Source organism: Brienomyrus brachyistius, chromosome 24 (assembly GCF_023856365.1).
Source record: "Brienomyrus brachyistius isolate T26 chromosome 24, BBRACH_0.4, whole genome shotgun sequence".
Taxonomy (NCBI): domain Eukaryota; kingdom Metazoa; phylum Chordata; class Actinopteri; order Osteoglossiformes; family Mormyridae; genus Brienomyrus; species Brienomyrus brachyistius.
The window spans coordinates 7758149-7776852 of record NC_064556.1 but is presented as its reverse complement, the minus strand read 5'-3'; the positions used below and the strand labels follow the sequence as shown (position 1 = coordinate 7776852).

The 18704-nt window shown below is 40.1% G+C and overlaps 2 protein-coding genes and 1 long non-coding RNA gene across 6 annotated transcripts in view; 2 read left to right on the top strand and 1 right to left on the bottom strand.

Moving 5' to 3' along the window:
• The window catches only part of LOC125720179 (uncharacterized), a 15951-nt gene extending 11801 nt beyond the window's left edge, over positions 1 to 4150 (bottom strand). Inside the window, exons 1-2 of the long non-coding RNA XR_007385373.1 lie at positions 3876 to 4150; positions 2440 to 2552 (exon numbers count right to left, since the gene is read on the bottom strand). This is a non-coding gene — a long non-coding RNA (uncharacterized LOC125720179). The remainder of the gene's footprint in view (positions 1 to 2439; positions 2553 to 3875) is intronic.
• Positions 1 to 18704, top strand: part of LOC125720161 (interferon-induced protein 44-like) — a 518912-nt gene extending 500208 nt beyond the window's left edge. Inside the window, exons 4-8 of one of the 2 annotated variants that reach the window (XR_007385361.1) lie at positions 860 to 1012; positions 1308 to 1479; positions 2073 to 2173; positions 4131 to 4383; positions 18494 to 18704. Coding sequence is in view for 1 of the 2 variants with exons in the window: in XM_048995340.1 (XP_048851297.1) it covers positions 860 to 1012; positions 1308 to 1479; positions 2073 to 2173; positions 4131 to 4295 (591 nt within the window). In the remaining variant the exon portion in view is untranslated. Of the gene's footprint in view, positions 1 to 859; positions 1013 to 1307; positions 1480 to 2072; positions 2174 to 4130; positions 4595 to 18493 lie in introns of those variants that run through there. The other variant, XM_048995340.1, reaches the window with a different exon arrangement.
• Positions 1 to 18704, top strand: part of LOC125720162 (interferon-induced protein 44-like) — a 24408-nt gene extending 5704 nt beyond the window's left edge. Inside the window, exons 1-7 of one of the 3 annotated variants that reach the window (XM_048995341.1) lie at positions 8475 to 8599; positions 12150 to 12261; positions 12892 to 13087; positions 15000 to 15152; positions 15440 to 15611; positions 16224 to 16324; positions 18244 to 18704. In XM_048995341.1, coding sequence (XP_048851298.1) covers positions 12173 to 12261; positions 12892 to 13087; positions 15000 to 15152; positions 15440 to 15611; positions 16224 to 16324; positions 18244 to 18408 — 876 coding nt within the window. In that variant the 5' untranslated portion in view covers positions 8475 to 8599; positions 12150 to 12172 and the 3' untranslated portion in view covers positions 18409 to 18704. Of the gene's footprint in view, positions 1 to 8474; positions 8600 to 10141; positions 10308 to 12149; positions 12262 to 12891; positions 13088 to 14999; positions 15153 to 15439; positions 15612 to 16223; positions 16325 to 18243 lie in introns of those variants that run through there. The other 2 variants (XM_048995343.1, XM_048995342.1) reach the window with 2 other exon arrangements.

The window sequence follows — 18704 nt, the reverse complement described above, 5'->3', positions numbered from 1 at the left end:
TGTCTCCTCTTTTTCTTGAGGTCCGTCATTCTGTCACGATCGAGGGTTGAACAGACAGGCGATCGTGCGGGCCGGCGTAGAGCCGACAAACCACACTAAACTCACACCTAACCACAATGACGGACAAGGGGAACAGGTCTGCCCAGGACTTAAATGCACAAAGACTAATCAAGGGAAGCGGACAAAGCTGGATACAGTCAGGGAAGCACACGTGGGTAATCAGGGGGCGTCGCACACACGAGGAGCGGACGAGCCGGGCATGACACACATACGCATGTAACAGACGATAAACCGGTCCGCATACAATGATAAACTGCGCTGCACTGAGTAGTGAGTTGTGACAGTGAGTGAGTAAGGGGGGGGGGCGAATGACAGACACATGAGTCATAGTATAGATGGGTGCAACACTGTACAGTCGGGGTAACTAATTAGCTGCGGTAGAGTCAGGAGCAACAAACAAAAGACTACGGTCACAGTCGCAACTTGCAGTTATTGTTGCCGATTGATGCGTTGTTTTGGGGTTATTTTGCGGACGGACGTCGGATAATACAGAATGTCTGATAAGCGAAGGTTGGATAAGCGGGACTCTGCTGTATTGACAATTTGAATATTTTTTTGTTTCACACTTCATGATATATGACCTCATCAGTGACCACACACGCACACACACACACACAAACACAGACATATTTTAATGCTGGCTGTTTAGCGGATTATCTTTATATTGTTCAAAAAACTTAAGTGGGCTGCTTCTACTAAAGAACTACTTGTCAGTCGCCCCCAAGTTACATGTGTTTGAGACACCTGCTAAACTGGATTAACTGTGAGATGATGAATGAAATCATGTGTCTTCTTACAGTATCGCACTTACAGGGTGAAGGCAGGCCGAGGTGGAAAGCCTATGGCATTCCTACTGTGTGACACCATGGGATTGGAACAAACAGCTAATGGAGGGGTGAACCCTAAAGATATAGTGAGCATCCTGATGGGCTGCATACCAGACAAGTACCAGGTAAGAGCTGTGTATCTAACCAGGCCTCAAAAATACCTCCTAATGAACACATGCAGGTCTGATCACTGTAATGGCTTACAGAAGTCACACATTTATGATTACTGCTCTTATTCTTTCCACACTATTTTCTGAGGAAACCAAATCTCAGTCATTGTTCTGTTTTTAGTATAAATAAGGTACTGTTGTTACACAAATGTCATATGAAAGGACTCACATTGCATTTTGCTTGAGTTCCTCGTGATCTCAAAGTCAGTGCATGTCTGTATGTCTCATTCACACCATTTTGATTCTTTAGTTCAACCCATCGCAGCCAAAGACAACAGAGGATCGTAAGCACTGCAGCCAAATTCCAATTGCAGACAGGATCCACTGTGTGGTGTATGTGATGGACAGCTCATCACCTGGATTTCTGCACCCAGACACGAAGAAGAAAGTTGATCAAATACGAGAAGATTGTAGATTGCAAAGTTAGTGAGTGGGGAGAACAGGGAGGGAGGCGGCATCTGATCTGGAGTTTAAATTCATAAACAACTAAATCAGCTATTTTGTATGGAGATTATAATGTGTGTTATCACCTGGCTTTCTGGAAACATGTATCATACTGAATAATTACACAGTAACATTATAAGTAACATCACTCATCCCTGAGAAGTAATGACTTTAATTATTTAGAAAAATACCAAGACAAATTCAGTTTCCTTGAATGGAACATGACAAACTGAATGTTTTCCGTACCTTTGGCATAAACAGTATTCATGCTGTAACTGAAGGAGCTCCTGGATGCTCCTCCACACAGAGCTACTCCATCTGTGAGAAGCTTGAGGGCTTTCTGTCACATAGAGCCCACTTAAGGGGATGGGATGCTGGGACATGAACATGAGCTGAGTTGAGCACATGTGGATTCAGGAAGGGCAGAGTGATGCTGGCAGGTGCTTCTGAATAAGACAGACAGTGTGCTGATTGCTGTGGGTTTCCTTATGAAACCGTGTCATCTGATAATGGCTTGTTCCGTACAATATTTCATCGTAAATGTGATTGACATTTCTCTTGATGTTTTTAGAGGTCCCTCTAGTAGTGCTACTGACCAAAGTGGACAAAGCGTGCCCACATGTGGAGAAGGACTTAAAGAATGTGTACCGCAGCTACTATATAAGGGATCTGGTGAGTTTGGTTACAAGCTGACTAGATGCCAACTTGCTGGACAGGTTACTTGTGACAGCAAAATACACCCAGACAAACACAATGACCCTAATGACTAACCCTAACATTATCTTCAGTATTTCAGGGCTCCAGGTGGCGAGTAAAATGGCCACCAATGCAACTAGATTTATTAATTTTGTGACTAGTTTTTTCATTCTAGACTCTCACAATCAAATAAAAAATAAATAAGGCAAGAAAAGTTTCAGCTTTTAATCATGTGCACTTACCCCATGTACATGTCTTTTTACATTATCACATGATTAAACCCTGGGCAGTGTTGACAGACTGGGTGGGTTTTGTCAAATCGTTGCGCTGGAAACTCTTCACGCTATCTGGCAACCTGTTGTAGAGAGTATGGAGTCTCAGAAGGGGCAGAGAAGGGAAAAAAATAGCCCTGCAATCCCGCAATACTTTTCCATTACCATTAATAACTGCACTGTGTTCGTTTAAAGTAAAATAGGTGGCATTTATTTATGGACTGATGAGTATTAACCTAAATAATACATATATATCCTGTGAAGTGAGCTTTAAGCATTAAAGGGGGACAATGCATCATGTAACTTGCATATTATGTGTTTTTATACATAATTATTAATAATTGCACTGTGTTTATTCACACTTTAAGCAAGACAGCTGGACGACTGAACATGAAATGCACACACAAACACTGAATGATATTACAAACAGTGAAAGATATTATGATGTTCCCACTAGCGCACTGCACTGAAGTGCGTTTCTCTGTGCTGCTCACTCCCATCGATGAAAAATGGATACAGACACATTCCAAAGTGTTTGAATGTAGTTTTTACTCCCTCTTTACCCCAACAAACATTAGGGACAATCGTGTACAATCATAGAAACAGCCAATAGAACACAACATTAAAAATGTATAACGACGCACAAGAATGTGGACAAACGCAAGAATGCGGAAAAAAAAATCACGCAGTACAACGAGTTGCGCTTTTCATTGCATTTTCTAGCTTTCCTAGTGTGAACATACCCTATGTCATCAAGCGAGAATACCAGGGAGGTAAACCTTATCTATGACACCACGGTACAGTTAGCTTTATATTCAGTCTCCCAGTTGTCAGAACTTTCAACAAAAGCAAGCAACTCTTTCTTTACGGCCGAATTTTACTTAATATTTCAACGTTTGTGTGTCCACAACACGTGCAATTGGGCAGCTGTCTAGCTTATATATTGCATATTTCTGTGTCATTTATTATGATGTCATTATGTATAAGAATGCAGAAGGCAATAGTAGGCAGGTCAGATAGCTCAGAAAGGAGAAAGAAAAGGCAGTGTATACTGGAGAGAAAATATCTATGTAAGTATTTTTTAAATTTATTTCAAATTAGCATGTGTTGAAGATTATGGCTCCATAAAAAAGCATTTGGTTCCTAAATATTTTGGGTTTGAGTTGGATGTTTTTTTTGTATGGACTCTTGCATTATTTTCTAAAAAAATAATATTCTCCGGCAGCAAAACGACTCTGTGTGTAGCATTGTGGCCTCGCACCTCCATGGTTGTGGAATTGAATCCCACCTCCACTCCATGTCTGTGCAGTTTGCGTGTTCTCCCTGTGACTGTGTGCCCCCCCCCCCCCCCATAACTGAAAACATGTTTTTGGAGTAATTGGCATCTCAGTGTGTGATTGCGTGACCTGCAATGAGCCGGCATCCTGGCCTGGGTGTCTCCTTCCTCATGTCCTCTGTTTCCTGGGGTAGATTCACCATGTTCTGGATGGGTAGTTATGGATGGAGGAATAGATGACAAATTTACTTGTACAATGACATCTGCTAAACACAGATTTTTGCCCTTTCAATTGTGACTTTTCACAACCCTGTTTGAAACTAATCTTGCAACACAGCAACTAAAGAAAATATATTTGAAGAGGAATGAAAATGTCTCTCTGCAGATCAAAAAAGCAAGTGGATGTCTGGGCATTGCGGAGTCGAATGTGCTTCCGGTGAAGAATTACTCCCACGAGATTGAGCTGAATGACGCCTGTGACATCCTGCTCCTCACCGCCATGAGGCAGATGCTCAACTTTGCTGACAATTACTTAGACAACTTTGATTAGGACACTCATTAGAGAGACACCATGAATTCATGGTAATTGGGGTCAGTACCAACAGCTCATTCTGATGGTGTCGAGAGCTACCGCCCAGGTTTTTGTGTCCTGCAGTCTATAGATATAATCATACGCATTAATAAAATGACTCCTGCATGGGTCACTGTCTGTCTCAGTCTTAACTATGGTTTGGTTCAGTTTTCTATGCCTATATTTCGAGTTTTCTTCAGTGTCTCTGCCAATTTGATTACTAACCTGTAGGTTTGGAAATGATCAAATAAACTGAAATAAAATGGTCTCATATTCAACTTCTGCATCACTGGAATTTTTAATGAAAGCATATGTCACATGAAGGTTTTTCAGAAGATCTTATCAAAGTGTTTAACTTGATATTTTAACTGTACTTGGGCCCTTCTACTCAGACAGCCAACTGAGTGAAGTGATAAAATAATCTTGTGTAATATGTCAGAACATCAAGCTACCTACTTATATAATTGACCCCAAATGTGGCATGTGAACAAGAGACCTTCTGATGAAGGGAAGGGCTGTAGATCTACACGGCTCATCATTCAGTAGTGGAATCAGACTGAGATGCCACCCTCACCAGGGTCAGTACACATCCATGGAGGCAGACGGCTGACAGGAAGCCGAGAAGATGAGACCCCTAGTGCAGAGCAGACAGCAGCAGCCCCAGGAGGGAAGTCAGGGTTGGGATCCCCCTCAGGGGAAACAGTGACATCCTCACTGACAGGGCAGCTAGGCACCAAGCAGAATAAACACCACCATCATTATGACCAAAACCATTTCTGTAGGTCCACAGTCCAGCAAAGACAGAACCACAATCATGACCATTATCTGCTTCATCATCAGCACAATGAGCATTATCTCCATCACCTCTATCTTCATCACCTCCATCATCACAGTCACCAGAACCTCCATCATCTGTACCACCATCACATCACCACTGGCACCAGAACCTCCAACATTTCTACCATCATCACCACCTCTGCCATCCTCAATATCATGGTTATTCTCACCACAGGGGGCATGATGGTGCAGTGGTTAGCACTGTTGCCTCACACCTCTGGGACCTGGGTTCGAGACTCCGCCTGGGAGTGTGGAGTTTGCATGTTCTCCCCATGTCGTCGGTGGGTTTCCTCCGGGTACTCTGGTTTCCCCCCACAGTCCAAAAACTAGGCTAATTGGAGTTGCTAAAATTACCCGTAGGTGTGAATGTGTGCGTGAATGGTGTATGAGTGTGCCCTGCGATGGGCTGGCCCCCCATCCTGGGTTGTGCCCTGCTTCATGCCCATTGCTTCTGGGATAGGCTCCGGAGCCCCCACGACCCAGTAGGATAAGCGGTTTGGAAAATGGATGGATGGATGGGTTTTACGGTAAGCTAAAATGTCAGTTGCGAAAGATCTAGTCTAGTTCAGTCACAACTAGAGGAGCCTTTAAACTAGCTTTGGAACAGAACATAAGGTCAAGTTAGAAGTTAAATTAAGTTAAGGCTGATGCGTCTTTATGAAATACCATCATGCCTTTATTTTCTAGTGTAATCTGAAACACAAAACTTGAATACTGTATTTCCTATAGTCATAAAATATTCTGTAATTTGGCCTTTATAATTAAATTCAAGATTTGATTATGTTCCCCTTCTTAGGGTCTAATTGCATATGAACATTACATACTGTACCTATGACTGCTCTGCAGACCATCATCTGCCCAAAGGCCATCTTCTGGCCAGAGCCATGCCAGCACAACTGCTGGGCCAGGATGCGTCTTGTGTAGACAGATGGGTTGGGACCCCCAATTGTTGCCAGATACTTTACCTAAATTGAAGTAATATATTAGTGTATTCACAAGACAGCAGCAAACTATAATGGAAAATGTAATAAACTTGTGATGGAACATGGCATAGAATATAGGCGTACTGTACAATAAAGTTAGCTAGAGAAAAGAAAATGTTATTAAGAAAATCATGAGAGAAATTACTGTACAGATATCGTTTACATCGTCTTTTTAAAAGATGAATCGTGTCTGTGAGCACCTACATCAACATTGTTTTATATGATACAAAACACTGTATGTAAATGTTATACATATGACCAACACTACACATTAAAAATAAAAAAGATAATGTAAAAAAAATCATAACGATTTACTGGTAAGACGAACTGTTTGTGCGGATTTTATTGGTTTCCTTTAATTTTAGAAAGTGTCTTTACAATAAATTTACAGGAACATATATACTTTAGGTAGCCTAAATCATTACCTCGGCGCATCAACATAGATATTCAAATATGAAGGAACGTTTAATATTACATCTTACCTTATATTTAAGTACAGCCTGTATTTAGCCGATCTAGCGGATACGCAGTGAACTGACAAGAACAGCGTATTTAACATTCATTGTGTTTTTCAACTCAAAATGCGGTTAAATTGAATGTGGGTAAACATATATTAACGTAACATTTTACTCACAGGGAGTGCCTTTAAATGTGTCTATCAAGGGATGATCTTTTTTTCATTAGCTTTCGCTAATGACTGTTCTCCTAACAGTCTTTCTGATTCGTAACACCTGTCTCGAGATCGCAAGCTTCCCGCTGCACTCAAACGCCCAGCGCGTGTCCCCCATCCGTCCATCCATCCATCCATCCATCCACCTTCTGTCCCCGCTTGTCCTATTCAGCGTCGCTAGGGGCTCGGGCACAGGACAGGGAATGTGTCCCCTGTGATGACACAAAATAAATGGCAGGGCCAGAACACTCTCCGTTACGGACTGTTTTCCAACCCAAAGCCAAAATGAGACACACAGCTTTAGATGACGATAATAATAATAATAATAATAATAATAATAATAATAATAATACCCTGCCTCGCACCCATTGCTTCCGGGATAGGCTCCGGACCCCGGGGACCCAGTAGGATAAGCGTTTTGGGAAATGGATGGATAATAATAATAATAATAATAATAGTAATAATATTAATAATAATAACAATAACAATTGGCATTATTATTGTTAATACCTACTTAATAAATAATAACCATCAACAATAATAAGAATTTTTATTATTGATGTTGCTGTTGACAATACCTTATTATTAATAGTTAGTTTCATTAATCACTAATAATAATGAATAATAATTACATGCTTTGGTGACTGTGTGCAGTTCTAATTAGAAAGGGGCTGTCAAACAAAACATGCAGGCCCTGTGTGGGGTTACTCCCCAACTGTTGGCTAGCCCACAGAAAACCCACATAGGGGTTTTTGCCAAAAGGGCAAAACTGCTGCGATCCCCGAGTGGGCTGACCCGCATATGCCCAACATGCGGGGCCGAAATGGGCATGTTTGCTGGGAAATACTTGCAATGTGTGATTCGGTGTGGGTGTCTAAATCGGAGAAAATAATTAGTACGGGTTCGTGGCGGGTGCATGTTTTATACATCCATGCGGATTTGGATGGCGTCGGAGCCGATTTGCTCACCACTATTACGTGTGCGTGTGTGTGCGTGCGCGAGCATTTATATTGACGCGGCCTCTTGGTTTGGTTATAAAATAAACCGAAATGAAGATTGGCTGCAATATGAAATATTTATGAGCTGAGTGGAAAAACTCCATGTCTATGACTATACAAAATGTTTCAACTGCTACTTTAAAACATTTATAACCTTCGCTGTGAAAAACATCCTGTTTATACAAAATCTATTCCTACTTTCACTTTCACAACTCAGTAAACGTTGCGGCCGTCTGAGAATGTTTTTGAAAAGGTTAATTTGTCCAACAAATATATGTATATTTCAACAGCGTCCAAGGTTTACTAAATTCCGGAACTGGTTCAATTTATGTTTCTGTGAAAAGTCCAATTGAACGATATTTTTGAAGCACAATTATATTTACATTTAATGCTGTTCTCAAACCAAACTCATGCATATGTGTAGAAAAAAATATCAAAATCTGTTTTAATATAGGCCTCATAGCTTTTTTTGCATTTACGTTGAAATTATAATATAGCATTGTATGTCAGTACTTGAACGTAGGGTCGCAGTAGAGGCATGAATACCCTGACAGATTCAGGGGGTGCAGCACAGCCGTTGAACATGTATGATTATGAATTTAACTGGAATTTCTGGCAAGGTCTCCGTCTATGCGCTCACAGTGAAATCAGAATCGCTGCAATATTAAATATTCATGAACCATGGTGTGGTCAACGTTCCTTTGGTGACTGTATAAAATGCGTTTGATCCCCTACTTTCATTTTCACAACTGTCTGTACAAAAACTGTGGTGGTCGAAGACTCTATTTGGAAAAGGTGAGTTTGTCAAATAAGTTAGAATATTTCAATGACGTACAAAATGTATGAAACCCCGTAAATCGTCTATTTATTGGTTTTGGTATAACTACAGCTACAAGATTAAAAAAATATTTTTTTTTTAGTCTTTGGCTAGAAGGGCAGTTACCGTTATTCTCGAACCGTCGGAGAACTTAAATGGGCGCGTAGCAAGATTTCATAACCAATATGAATAATAAAACTTATTCTAATAATTAGCAAACGTTAAATATGAACCGGTACTTGTATTTCTTTACTTATATAAAATGGCGTAGTACTTAATTGTATATACTATTTAATTTAAAATCCTCCTGTATACTTTAAATATACTCTGCATTAATTATAAGACCTAATGCAATGTAGATGGTATGTAAATAGCGGTTATAGGTCTAATATATTGTATAGGGAATAATGACACGAAAAAAACAGCCTGTACACGTTCAGTACAGGCGAGGTCCGCGGCTGGTTGAATCCGCAGGTACGGAACCCGCGAATACGAAGGGTTGTCTGCATACAAGGATCCAATTTGAATAATGATTTACTTTAAAGTAACTTATAAGATAATTTGTAACTTCCTTTAAGTTAAAATTTTAGCCAAGTATCCTATGTCAGCTTTCATATACGATAACCCTGAAATGAGAATTGCTGCTATATGAAATAGATATGAACTACGAAATGAAAGATGTGTCTGTGACTATATAAAATGTTGTAACTCCTACATTCGAATATTCATGAACTACAGAGTGAAAAACGTGATGCCTGTTTAACTCCTACTTTCACTTTCACAATAATATGTAAAATCAAAATCGGTCGAATATCGTTTGGAAAAGATGAGTTTGTCAAATAAGTTAGAATATTTCAATGACATACAAAATGTATGAAACCCCGTAAAGCGTCAATTTATTAGTTTTGGTATAACTACAGCTACACGATGTTTTTTTTTTTTTTTTTTTTAAGTCTTTGGCTGGAAGGGCGGTTACCGTTATTCTCGAACCGTCAGAGAACTGAAATGGATGCGTAGCAAGATTTGGTAACCAATATGAATAATAAAACTTATTGTAATAATTACTAAACGTTAAATATGAACCGGTACTTGTATTTTTCCTTATATAAAATGGCGTAGTATTTAGTTGTATACAGGGCTGGACTGGTAATCTGGCATACCGGGCAAATGTCCGGTGGGCCGACGCACTTGGGGGCTGGTCGATTTAATATGTTTTTGTTTTTTTTTTTTTTTATTGGCCAACGACCGGCCCATAAAGCAGGGACATAGGCCCATTGGTTCATTTTCTATACTGACACTGGGCTGGCCTAATCATCTCCTAACAGGCTCCACCCCTCCCCCTCTGTTTCTTGTGTCAGATGCAGTCAGTGGCCAGAGCCAGAAATCAGTGGATTTAGGATGGAGAAGCAAAAGCGCAAGGGGGGGGGGCAGAGAAGTTGCGGGCCAAAAAAAAAAAATCTAGAGGTTGATGCCTCAACATGTGCAAAAATAACCGACATGTTTAGTGCTGTAGCTTCGGTTTCCGAGCCAACAGTAACGTTGCCTGACGACACTAAACAGGTGAACATAGCACATGGAGGAGAGGTGACTAGTCATGACAGCACCCAGGCAGAGGAGCAGGTGTCTGACAGTGAAGTCAAGGAGGGACAGAGACAGAGTGAGCAGGAGGAGAGTGTAGTTGAAACGGTAAGCATGGTAGCTACATGATTTAACAGGGAGGGAGTGTTAAACAGGGCGGATGCAGCAGGAAAGCGTGTGTGGGCCTGGCTGGGCCACGAGGAAGATGATGATTTACCTAAATTAATGAATATTATAATTAATGGTGGGCCGTTATCGGCGTTAACGTGCTGTGTTAATGCGAGACTCTTATTGCGCGATAAAAAAAAAATATTGCCGTTAATCTATTCACAAAGTTGGGAGCTGGGTCTTATACTATGCAAGCTATGATGAAAGAATGAAAAAGTATATCAAAGACATCGCATTCGGAAATTATCACAGAGGTTGTGACAGAAAAACACAGACATAGCAGATTCGGAGGGGATTAAAATCACCAAGTACGTCTGTGAAACAAAACATTCTCTAACGACCCCCTGAAACACTAGTTACTTTTAATCATTATTTAGGTAGCACAGATATTCTGAATGTCTTTGGCAGAATTCAAATGATTGATTTCTAAATTAATCTAGATAAAAAAATAATCCATGCCCACCCCTAATTATAATAAAACAAACTAATCGTTGTTACTATTATAAAGTCTGTCATATTATCAGTCTGTTACTGCACTAGCGACTCAGTCAGCTAATGTCATATTACACAGCATAAGCTATTTTGCATTGTTTTTGTAGCTAGGTTAGCAGAGTTAACTTATTCAATTGCAACTTCTGCTGACTATTCTAATGGTAACCCTTTAAAACACATAACGGCCGTCGACAGCCCTTCTCTAGAAAAACTTAGATGATGCTATTTGATTATTTTAATTATTCAAACATTTCCAAGTATCCTATGTCAGCTTTCAAATACTATAACCCTGAAATGAGAATTGATAGTATATTGCTAGTATCAAATAGTTATGAACTGCGAAATGAAAAATGTGTCTGTGACTATATGAAATGTTGTAACTTCTACATTCGAATATTTCTGAACTACAGAGTGAAAAACATGATGCCTGTTTAACTCTTACTTTCACTTTCACTATAATCTGTAAAATCAAAATTGGTTGAATATCGTTTAGAAAAGGTGAGTTTGTCAAACAAATATGTATTTTTCCACAGCGTAGAAAATGTAAGAAGCCCTATAACTTAGTGGGTTTGGGAGTCGTCTTTGGATGGAATTGTTAGTCATCGTTGTCATAAAAATGTTTTTCTGGGTAACTCATGTAGATGCATCATGTTGTGTAAATTTCTTAAGTGTTTCGTATTTATATATTTAAGTCAATATATTTATATTATATTAATACATTTATGTTAGTTAATATATTGTTCAATTAATAAAGGCCATTCTTTAATGTTGTGGATTTATTTAGGCACTGTTTAGACACCGGCATCTTTATTTCTCCACCAGGTATAATAGGTATAAGTACAAACGCAGTGCTTGAAGTGGGCTGCTCAGAGAGAGACCGGACCGGCACCTCTTTGTCATTCTTTTCAGAGAACCGGCAACATTTCTAGCATGTTGGCGACTCTCGTGATTTGCTAGTAACAGTAAAAGATAACAAGGGGAGTAACGGCTCCTGATTTTCCCTACTTCAAGCACTGAAAAAATCTATTTAAGAAACATTTTACTCCAAAGCCACCTGTAGTATGTCATATTGATAAAAGCATATTGTTAAAAAGGTTGATGCAAAAGGGTAATGAATCAGTGTGTAGCTCAGTCGGTTAAGACTCTGTGTCTGTAATCAGCCGGTTGCTGGTTCAGATCCTTTGATCGGCCCAATATTTTTCCTGTTGGATCCTTGAACAAGGCCCTTAACCCCAATATCTCCAGGGACAGGTGGAACGATAATGAAAACATAATGCTTTCATTGAACAGGTCAGGAAGCTGGTGTTTGGAAAATGGGAAGTGGGAACAGTACCCCAGTGACAGTGGAGAAAAAACCAGAACTCCTTGAAAAACCATGGAGGAATATTGTGTGGGACCATAGGTATGAAGCCCGTTTTTATCCAATATAATCAACAAGTTGTTTTGTTTATTTTTTACTAGCATCACATTATTTTACACATATAGTTTTAAAATATGCATGAGTTCTATTATCTCCTCCTCCCACACAAACACACATATAAACACTGGGCAGTGTGCAGCCCTGCAGGTTAGCTCACCAGCTGGTAACTGTATTCATCACCTACACTGCATTTATGTATCTTTGTTGTGTATCTTTTGCCTTATATTTAATTTGTCTGCTTATGCCCAAGTTATTAACGGTCTATTGTAATGGGCGTCTCCAATTGTAACAAGCTGTGCCAACGCAGTTTTATGTTGCAATTAACTTTTTGATTCTGAAGATTTTGGTCTTATGTTCAACAGAGTGATGTCACAGTTGGGCCCTTGAGGAAGTCCGTTAAGTCTTGCATAGCTTTGGCTAAAAGCACTTGTAAATAATATATTAATAAATAAATAAACAAACACTTTCTAATAAAAATATATGATACTTCATTAAGTGGTTACTGTTGCAGATGACTAATGGAAGCTATTGTAATATGTTATTAGACATGGGATTATTTATATTCCTTATGAATTTTGACTAACTTTCCAATTCCTATGTCCATTCCTTTAGCACAAAAGTCAATCTCAAGCAGTACCTGCATGATTACAAGCCCACTATTGATTCAGTGCCTCAGGTTCGGATTCTTCTAATTGGTCAGATTACTGCTGGTAAATCAAGCTTCTTCAACTCCATCAACTCTGTTTTCCGTGGCAACATTACAAGCCAAGCTGGAGCAGGAGAAATGACAACCAGCTTGACTTTGAAGGTAATATGATTTGTGTAACTCTTCATTTCCTGGTGTAAGACTCGTGTATCCAAATGTTATTATATAACGTTCTTACTTGAGAGGAGGGATGATAATCTAGTTTAGCATTTGCTCAATATCTGGGGGGTGTTCTTCACATGCGCAGTTACGAGTTTATCTGGATTTAATTGTTGTCGAAAATTTGACTAGATCCCAGATGTGTCGTTTCTTCAAAACTCTTGTTGGATTGATTGTCATAGCAGCCTGCTAGGAGCAGGCTTATTCAATGTAAACAAGTGTTAAATAGTACTGCAAATTGAGTGTTTTTTAGGTGATCGTCAGGATCCTTTAGCATATCAGATTAATCCTTGACAGTTACCGCTTTGATCAAGAAGGAATAAAAGAAGGAACAATTTACAAGCTCTGTGTATTAGGGGCCAAAGCCGCCAGAATTGTCTTTCTCTCCACAAGACTGGTCAGATGAGTCCTCAAACTATATTTATACATATACAGTCAGGTCCATAAATTTTGGGACATCGACACAATTCTAATCTTTTTAGCTCTATACACCACCACAATGGATTTGAAATGGAATGAACAAGATGTGCATTAACTTCAGACTTTCAGCTTTAATTTGAGGGTATTTACATACAAATCAGGTGAACGGTGTAGGAATTACAGCAGTTTGTATATCTGACACCCACTTTTTAAGGGACCAAAAGTAATGGGACAATTGGCTGCTCAGCTGTTCCATGGCCAAGTGTGTGTCATTCCCTCATTATCTAATTTACAAGGAGCAGATAAAAGGTCTAGAGTTAATTTCAAGTGTGCTATTTGCATTTGGAATCCGTTGCTGTCAACTCTCAATATGAGATGCAAAGACCTATCACTATCAGTGAAGCAAGCCGTCATTAGGCTGAAAAATAAAAACAAACCCATCAGAGAGATAGCAAATACATTAGGTGTACTGGTTCCCTTGTATTTATTGATAAAAACAAACCCATCAGAGAGATTAGAAATCTTTATTAAGATTAGAATTGTGTCGATGTCCCAATATTTATGGACCTGACTGTATCCACATACATACAGTACTGTGCAAAAGTCTTAGGCAGACTTGTTCCTCGTGATGGTGTAAAACTATGATATTATGCCCGTCAAAGTGTGTCAGCTTCGCCGTTTCAGAACCTCTGCTAAAATCATCCTAGTATTTTCAGCGACCGTCCAGTGCAGCCATGTATTTTTTGACTTGGCCACTAGCAGACCTCATACAGCTGGTCAATCTATCACTGACTTTTTAAATCGCAATATTTAATTATATAATTTAGCTGTTGGTGAAATTTAACAAAATCATGGAACGGCTGAGGTGCCCCTGAGGAGAAGTTTGGGAACTTCATCTAGCCGTCCAACTAGATATCAGTAACTTTTTATAAAACAGAAGAAATTTTTACTAGTTTTTATTGTGTTACTCTTAATTTGCGCATGTTCTAATGTTAAATTGTGTTTTTGTTCTAAGCCCAAGTACACTTGCTACCCACTGTGTCCCCCTCATCATGTTCTTATCGCCATTACCCAGGGCACATTTGGCACTGAAACTATACATGAAATCACACTGCACTGATCCAGCTCTCAATGTGAGATATTTGATTATTATTAAATCCAGTCTGCTGATCACATGATTGGTTTCCACAAAAAAACTATTCAGCAGCATCACCAAGCTCAGTAAATAACCCCCCCACACACACACAAACACACACATATTTTAATGCTGGCTGTTTAGCGGATTATCTTTATATTGTTCAAAAACAAAAAACTTAAGTGGGCCGCTTCTACTGAAGAACTCCTTGTCAGTGGCCCCCAAGTTACATGTGTTTGATACACCTGCTAAACTGGATTAACTGTGAGATGATGAATGAAATCATGTGTCTTCTTACAGTATCGCACTTACAAGGTGAAGGCAGGCCGAGGTGGACAGCCTCTGGCATTCCTACTGTGTGACACCATGGGACTAGAAAAAACAGCTAATGGAGGGGTGAACCCTGACGATATTGAGAACATCCTGAAGGGCTACATACCGGATGGGTACCAGGTAAGAGCTGTGTATCTAACCAGGCCTCAAAAATACCTCCTAATGAACTCATGCAGGTCTGATCACTGTAATGGCTTACAGAAGTCACACATTTATGATTACTGCTCTTATTCTTTCCACACTATTTTCTGAGGAAACCAAATCTCAGTCATTGTTCTGTTTTTAGTATAAATAAGGTACTGTTGTTACACAAATGTCATATGAAAGGATTCACATTGCATTTTTATTGAGTTCCTCGTGATCTCAAAGTCAGTGCATGTCTGCATGACACCTTTTTGTTTCTTTAGTTCAACCCATCGCAGCCAAAGACAACAGAGGATCGTCAGCACTGCAGCACGCAGACACTTGCAGACAGGATCCACTGTGTGGTGTATGTGATGGACAGCTCATCACCTGGACTTCTGGACAAAGACATGAAGACGAAAGTTGATCAAATCCGAAAGGATTGTCGCTTGCAAGGTTAGTCAGTGGGGAGAACAGGGAGGGAGGTGGCATTTGATCTGGGGTTTAAATTCATAAACAACTAAATCAGCTATTTATATGGAGGTTATAATGTGTGTTATCACCTGGCTTTCTGGAAACATGGGTAATACTGAATATTTACAGTATATAATGATATTAGAAGTAAGGTTATCCCTGAGAAGTTATGACTTCAATTTGGATATTTAGAAAAAGACCAAGACAAATTCACTTTCCTTGAATGGAACATCACAAACTGAAAGTTTTCCGTACCTTTGGCAATAACAGTATTCATGCTGTAACTGAAGGAGCTCCTGGATGCTCCTCCACACAGAGCTGCTCTGTCTGTGAGAAGCTTGAGGGCTTTCTGTCACATAGAGCCCACTTAAGGGGATGGGATGCTGGGACATGAACATGAGCTGAGTTGAGCACATGTGGATTCAGGAAGGGCAGACTGATGCTGGCAGGTGTTTCTGAGTAAGAATAAGACAGACATCAGTGTGCTGATTGCTATGGATTTGCTTATGAAACCGTGTCATCTGATAATGGCTTATTCCGTACAATATTTAATCATAAATGTGATTAGGGTGACATTTCCGTTGATGTTTTTAGATGTCCCTCTAGTAGTGCTACTGACCAAAGTGGATAAAGCGTGCCCACATGTGGAGAAGGACTTGAAGAATGTGTACCGCAGCTACTATATAAGAGATCTGGTGAGTTTGGTTACAAGCTGACAAGATGGCAACTACTTGAAAGGTTACCAGTGACAGCAAAACACACCCAGACAAACACAATGACCAAGTGAGAGAGAGCAGTTCACCTGGCTGATTATTTGTGGTCTCTAGGAGGAAACAGGGTGAGCAAGCAAACATCACACATGGAGTCAGTGGGAGGGATCGAACCCACAGCCCTGGGGGTGTGACCTTCTGTTTATTATATTCCAATGGCTCACAAAACTTTATCTTCAGTATTTCAGGGCTGCAGATGGCAAGTAAAATGGCCACCAATGCAAATAGATTTGAGTTTTTTCATTCTAGACACCAATGGTAACTCCCTCTCACAATCAAATAAAAAATAAATAAGGCAGCTTTTAATTATGTGCAATTACCCCATGTTTGCCTTTCCTTCTACATTATCATGTGATTAAACCCTGGCTAGATCCAGTGTAATGTTGACAGACTGGGCGGGTTTTGTCGAATCGTAGCGTTGGAAACTCTTCACGCTATCTGGCAACCTGTTGCAGAGAGTATGGAGCCTCAGAAGGGGCAGAGAGGGGAAAAAAATAGATGACATCATGTCTAGTCATAGAAATGGCTAATACAACACAACGTTAAAAACGTATAAACACACACAAGAACGTGGACAACCGCGAGATGAAACTGCAGAAAATGACATGCTAAGAAATAAAATGCAGTGCGACACGTTACCCTTTGTTAGGTTGAAGAAACTGTTATTAATCATTTTGTTATCATTCCTGTATGATTAGCTATGAGAGTAAATACGTATATACATTATTTTGTAGTCTTCTATCCACATGCTCTAGATTATATTAATAATAGTATTTAGCTTGCACGTACCCTGAGTATGCGCTCAACAGTTGCACGCTTAAGTGAAAAACTGTTCTTGTTCTCACCTCCCTATCTTGCGTGACTCCAGCGCCTCCCACTGACTATAAATAAAGGAGCCAATGGGAACCACCCTCTGTGACACATGTCTTTGTAGCTCATGCTGCGGAGAGTGTGGTTACCCTTGCGCAAGTAAAACTTTAAAGTGTGTTGTCTCGTAATTCAAAGTGTAGTGTGGAGTTGGGGTGGAAACGCCGGGCGCTTTCCCCAACACCCTTTTCGTTGCATTTTCTGGCTTCCCTAGTGAACATACCCTACACCAACAAGCGAGAATATCAAGGAGGTAAACTTTAACTGTGATACCACAGTACAGCTAGCTTTATATTCAGCCTCCCAGTTGTAATATCTTTCAACAAAAGCATGCAACTCCTCTTGGTTTTCCAGATTTCTTTACGGGCGAATTTTAATTCATATTTCAATGTTTACGTTTGCATTTGGCTCCTGAACATTTTGCGTTTGGGTTTAATAGCCAATGGCTCCTCTTCTTTTGTCTGGAGCACTGTATTATTTCCTAACATATGTAAAGGCAGCCACATGATTCAGTGTGTAGCACTGCGGCCTCACACCTCCAGAGTTGGGGCTTTGAATCCTACCTCCACTCCATGTCTGTGCAGTTTGCATGTCCTCCCTGTGACTGAACATCTCTAAATGTCCCTGTGAGTGACATCTCTAAACTGTGCGCAGTATGTGACTGTGTGACCTGCAATGAGTCGGCATCCTGGCCTGGGTGTCTCCTTCCTCAGGTCCTCTTTTCCCTGGGATAGACTCATCATATACTGAATGGGGGGTTATGGATGGATGGATGGATGACAAATTTGTGTCTGACATTTAATTGCACGCAAGAGATTTGGAAATTTAGCTGTACGTTGACATACAGCAGCATCTGCTAAACGCAGATTCCTGCCGTTTCACTTGTGACTTATTACAAACTCCCGTTTGACACTAATCTTGCAACACAGCAACTGAAGAAAATATATTTGAAGAGGAATGTAAATGTCTCTCTGCAGATCAAAAAAGCAAGTGGATGTCTGGGCATTGCGGAGTCGAATGTGCTTCCGGTGCAGAATTACTCCAGCGAGAATGAGCTGAATGACGCCTGTGACATCCTGCTCCTCACCGCCATGAAGCAGATGCTCAACTTTGCTGATAATTACTTAGACAACTTTGATTAGGACACTCAGTAGAGAGACACCATGAATTCATGGTAATTGGAGTCAGTGCCAACAGCTCATTCTGGTGTCGAGAGCTGCCGCCCAGGTTTTTGTGTCCTGCAGTCTACAGATATAATCATACGCATTAATAAAATGACTCCTGCGTGGGTCACTGTCTCTCTCAGCCTTAATTATGGTTTGGTTCCGTTTTCTATGCCTATATTTCGCGTTTTCTTCAGTGTCTCTGCCAGTTTGATTACTAGCCTGTAGGTTTGGAAATGATCAAATAAACTGAAATAAAATGGTCTCATATTCAA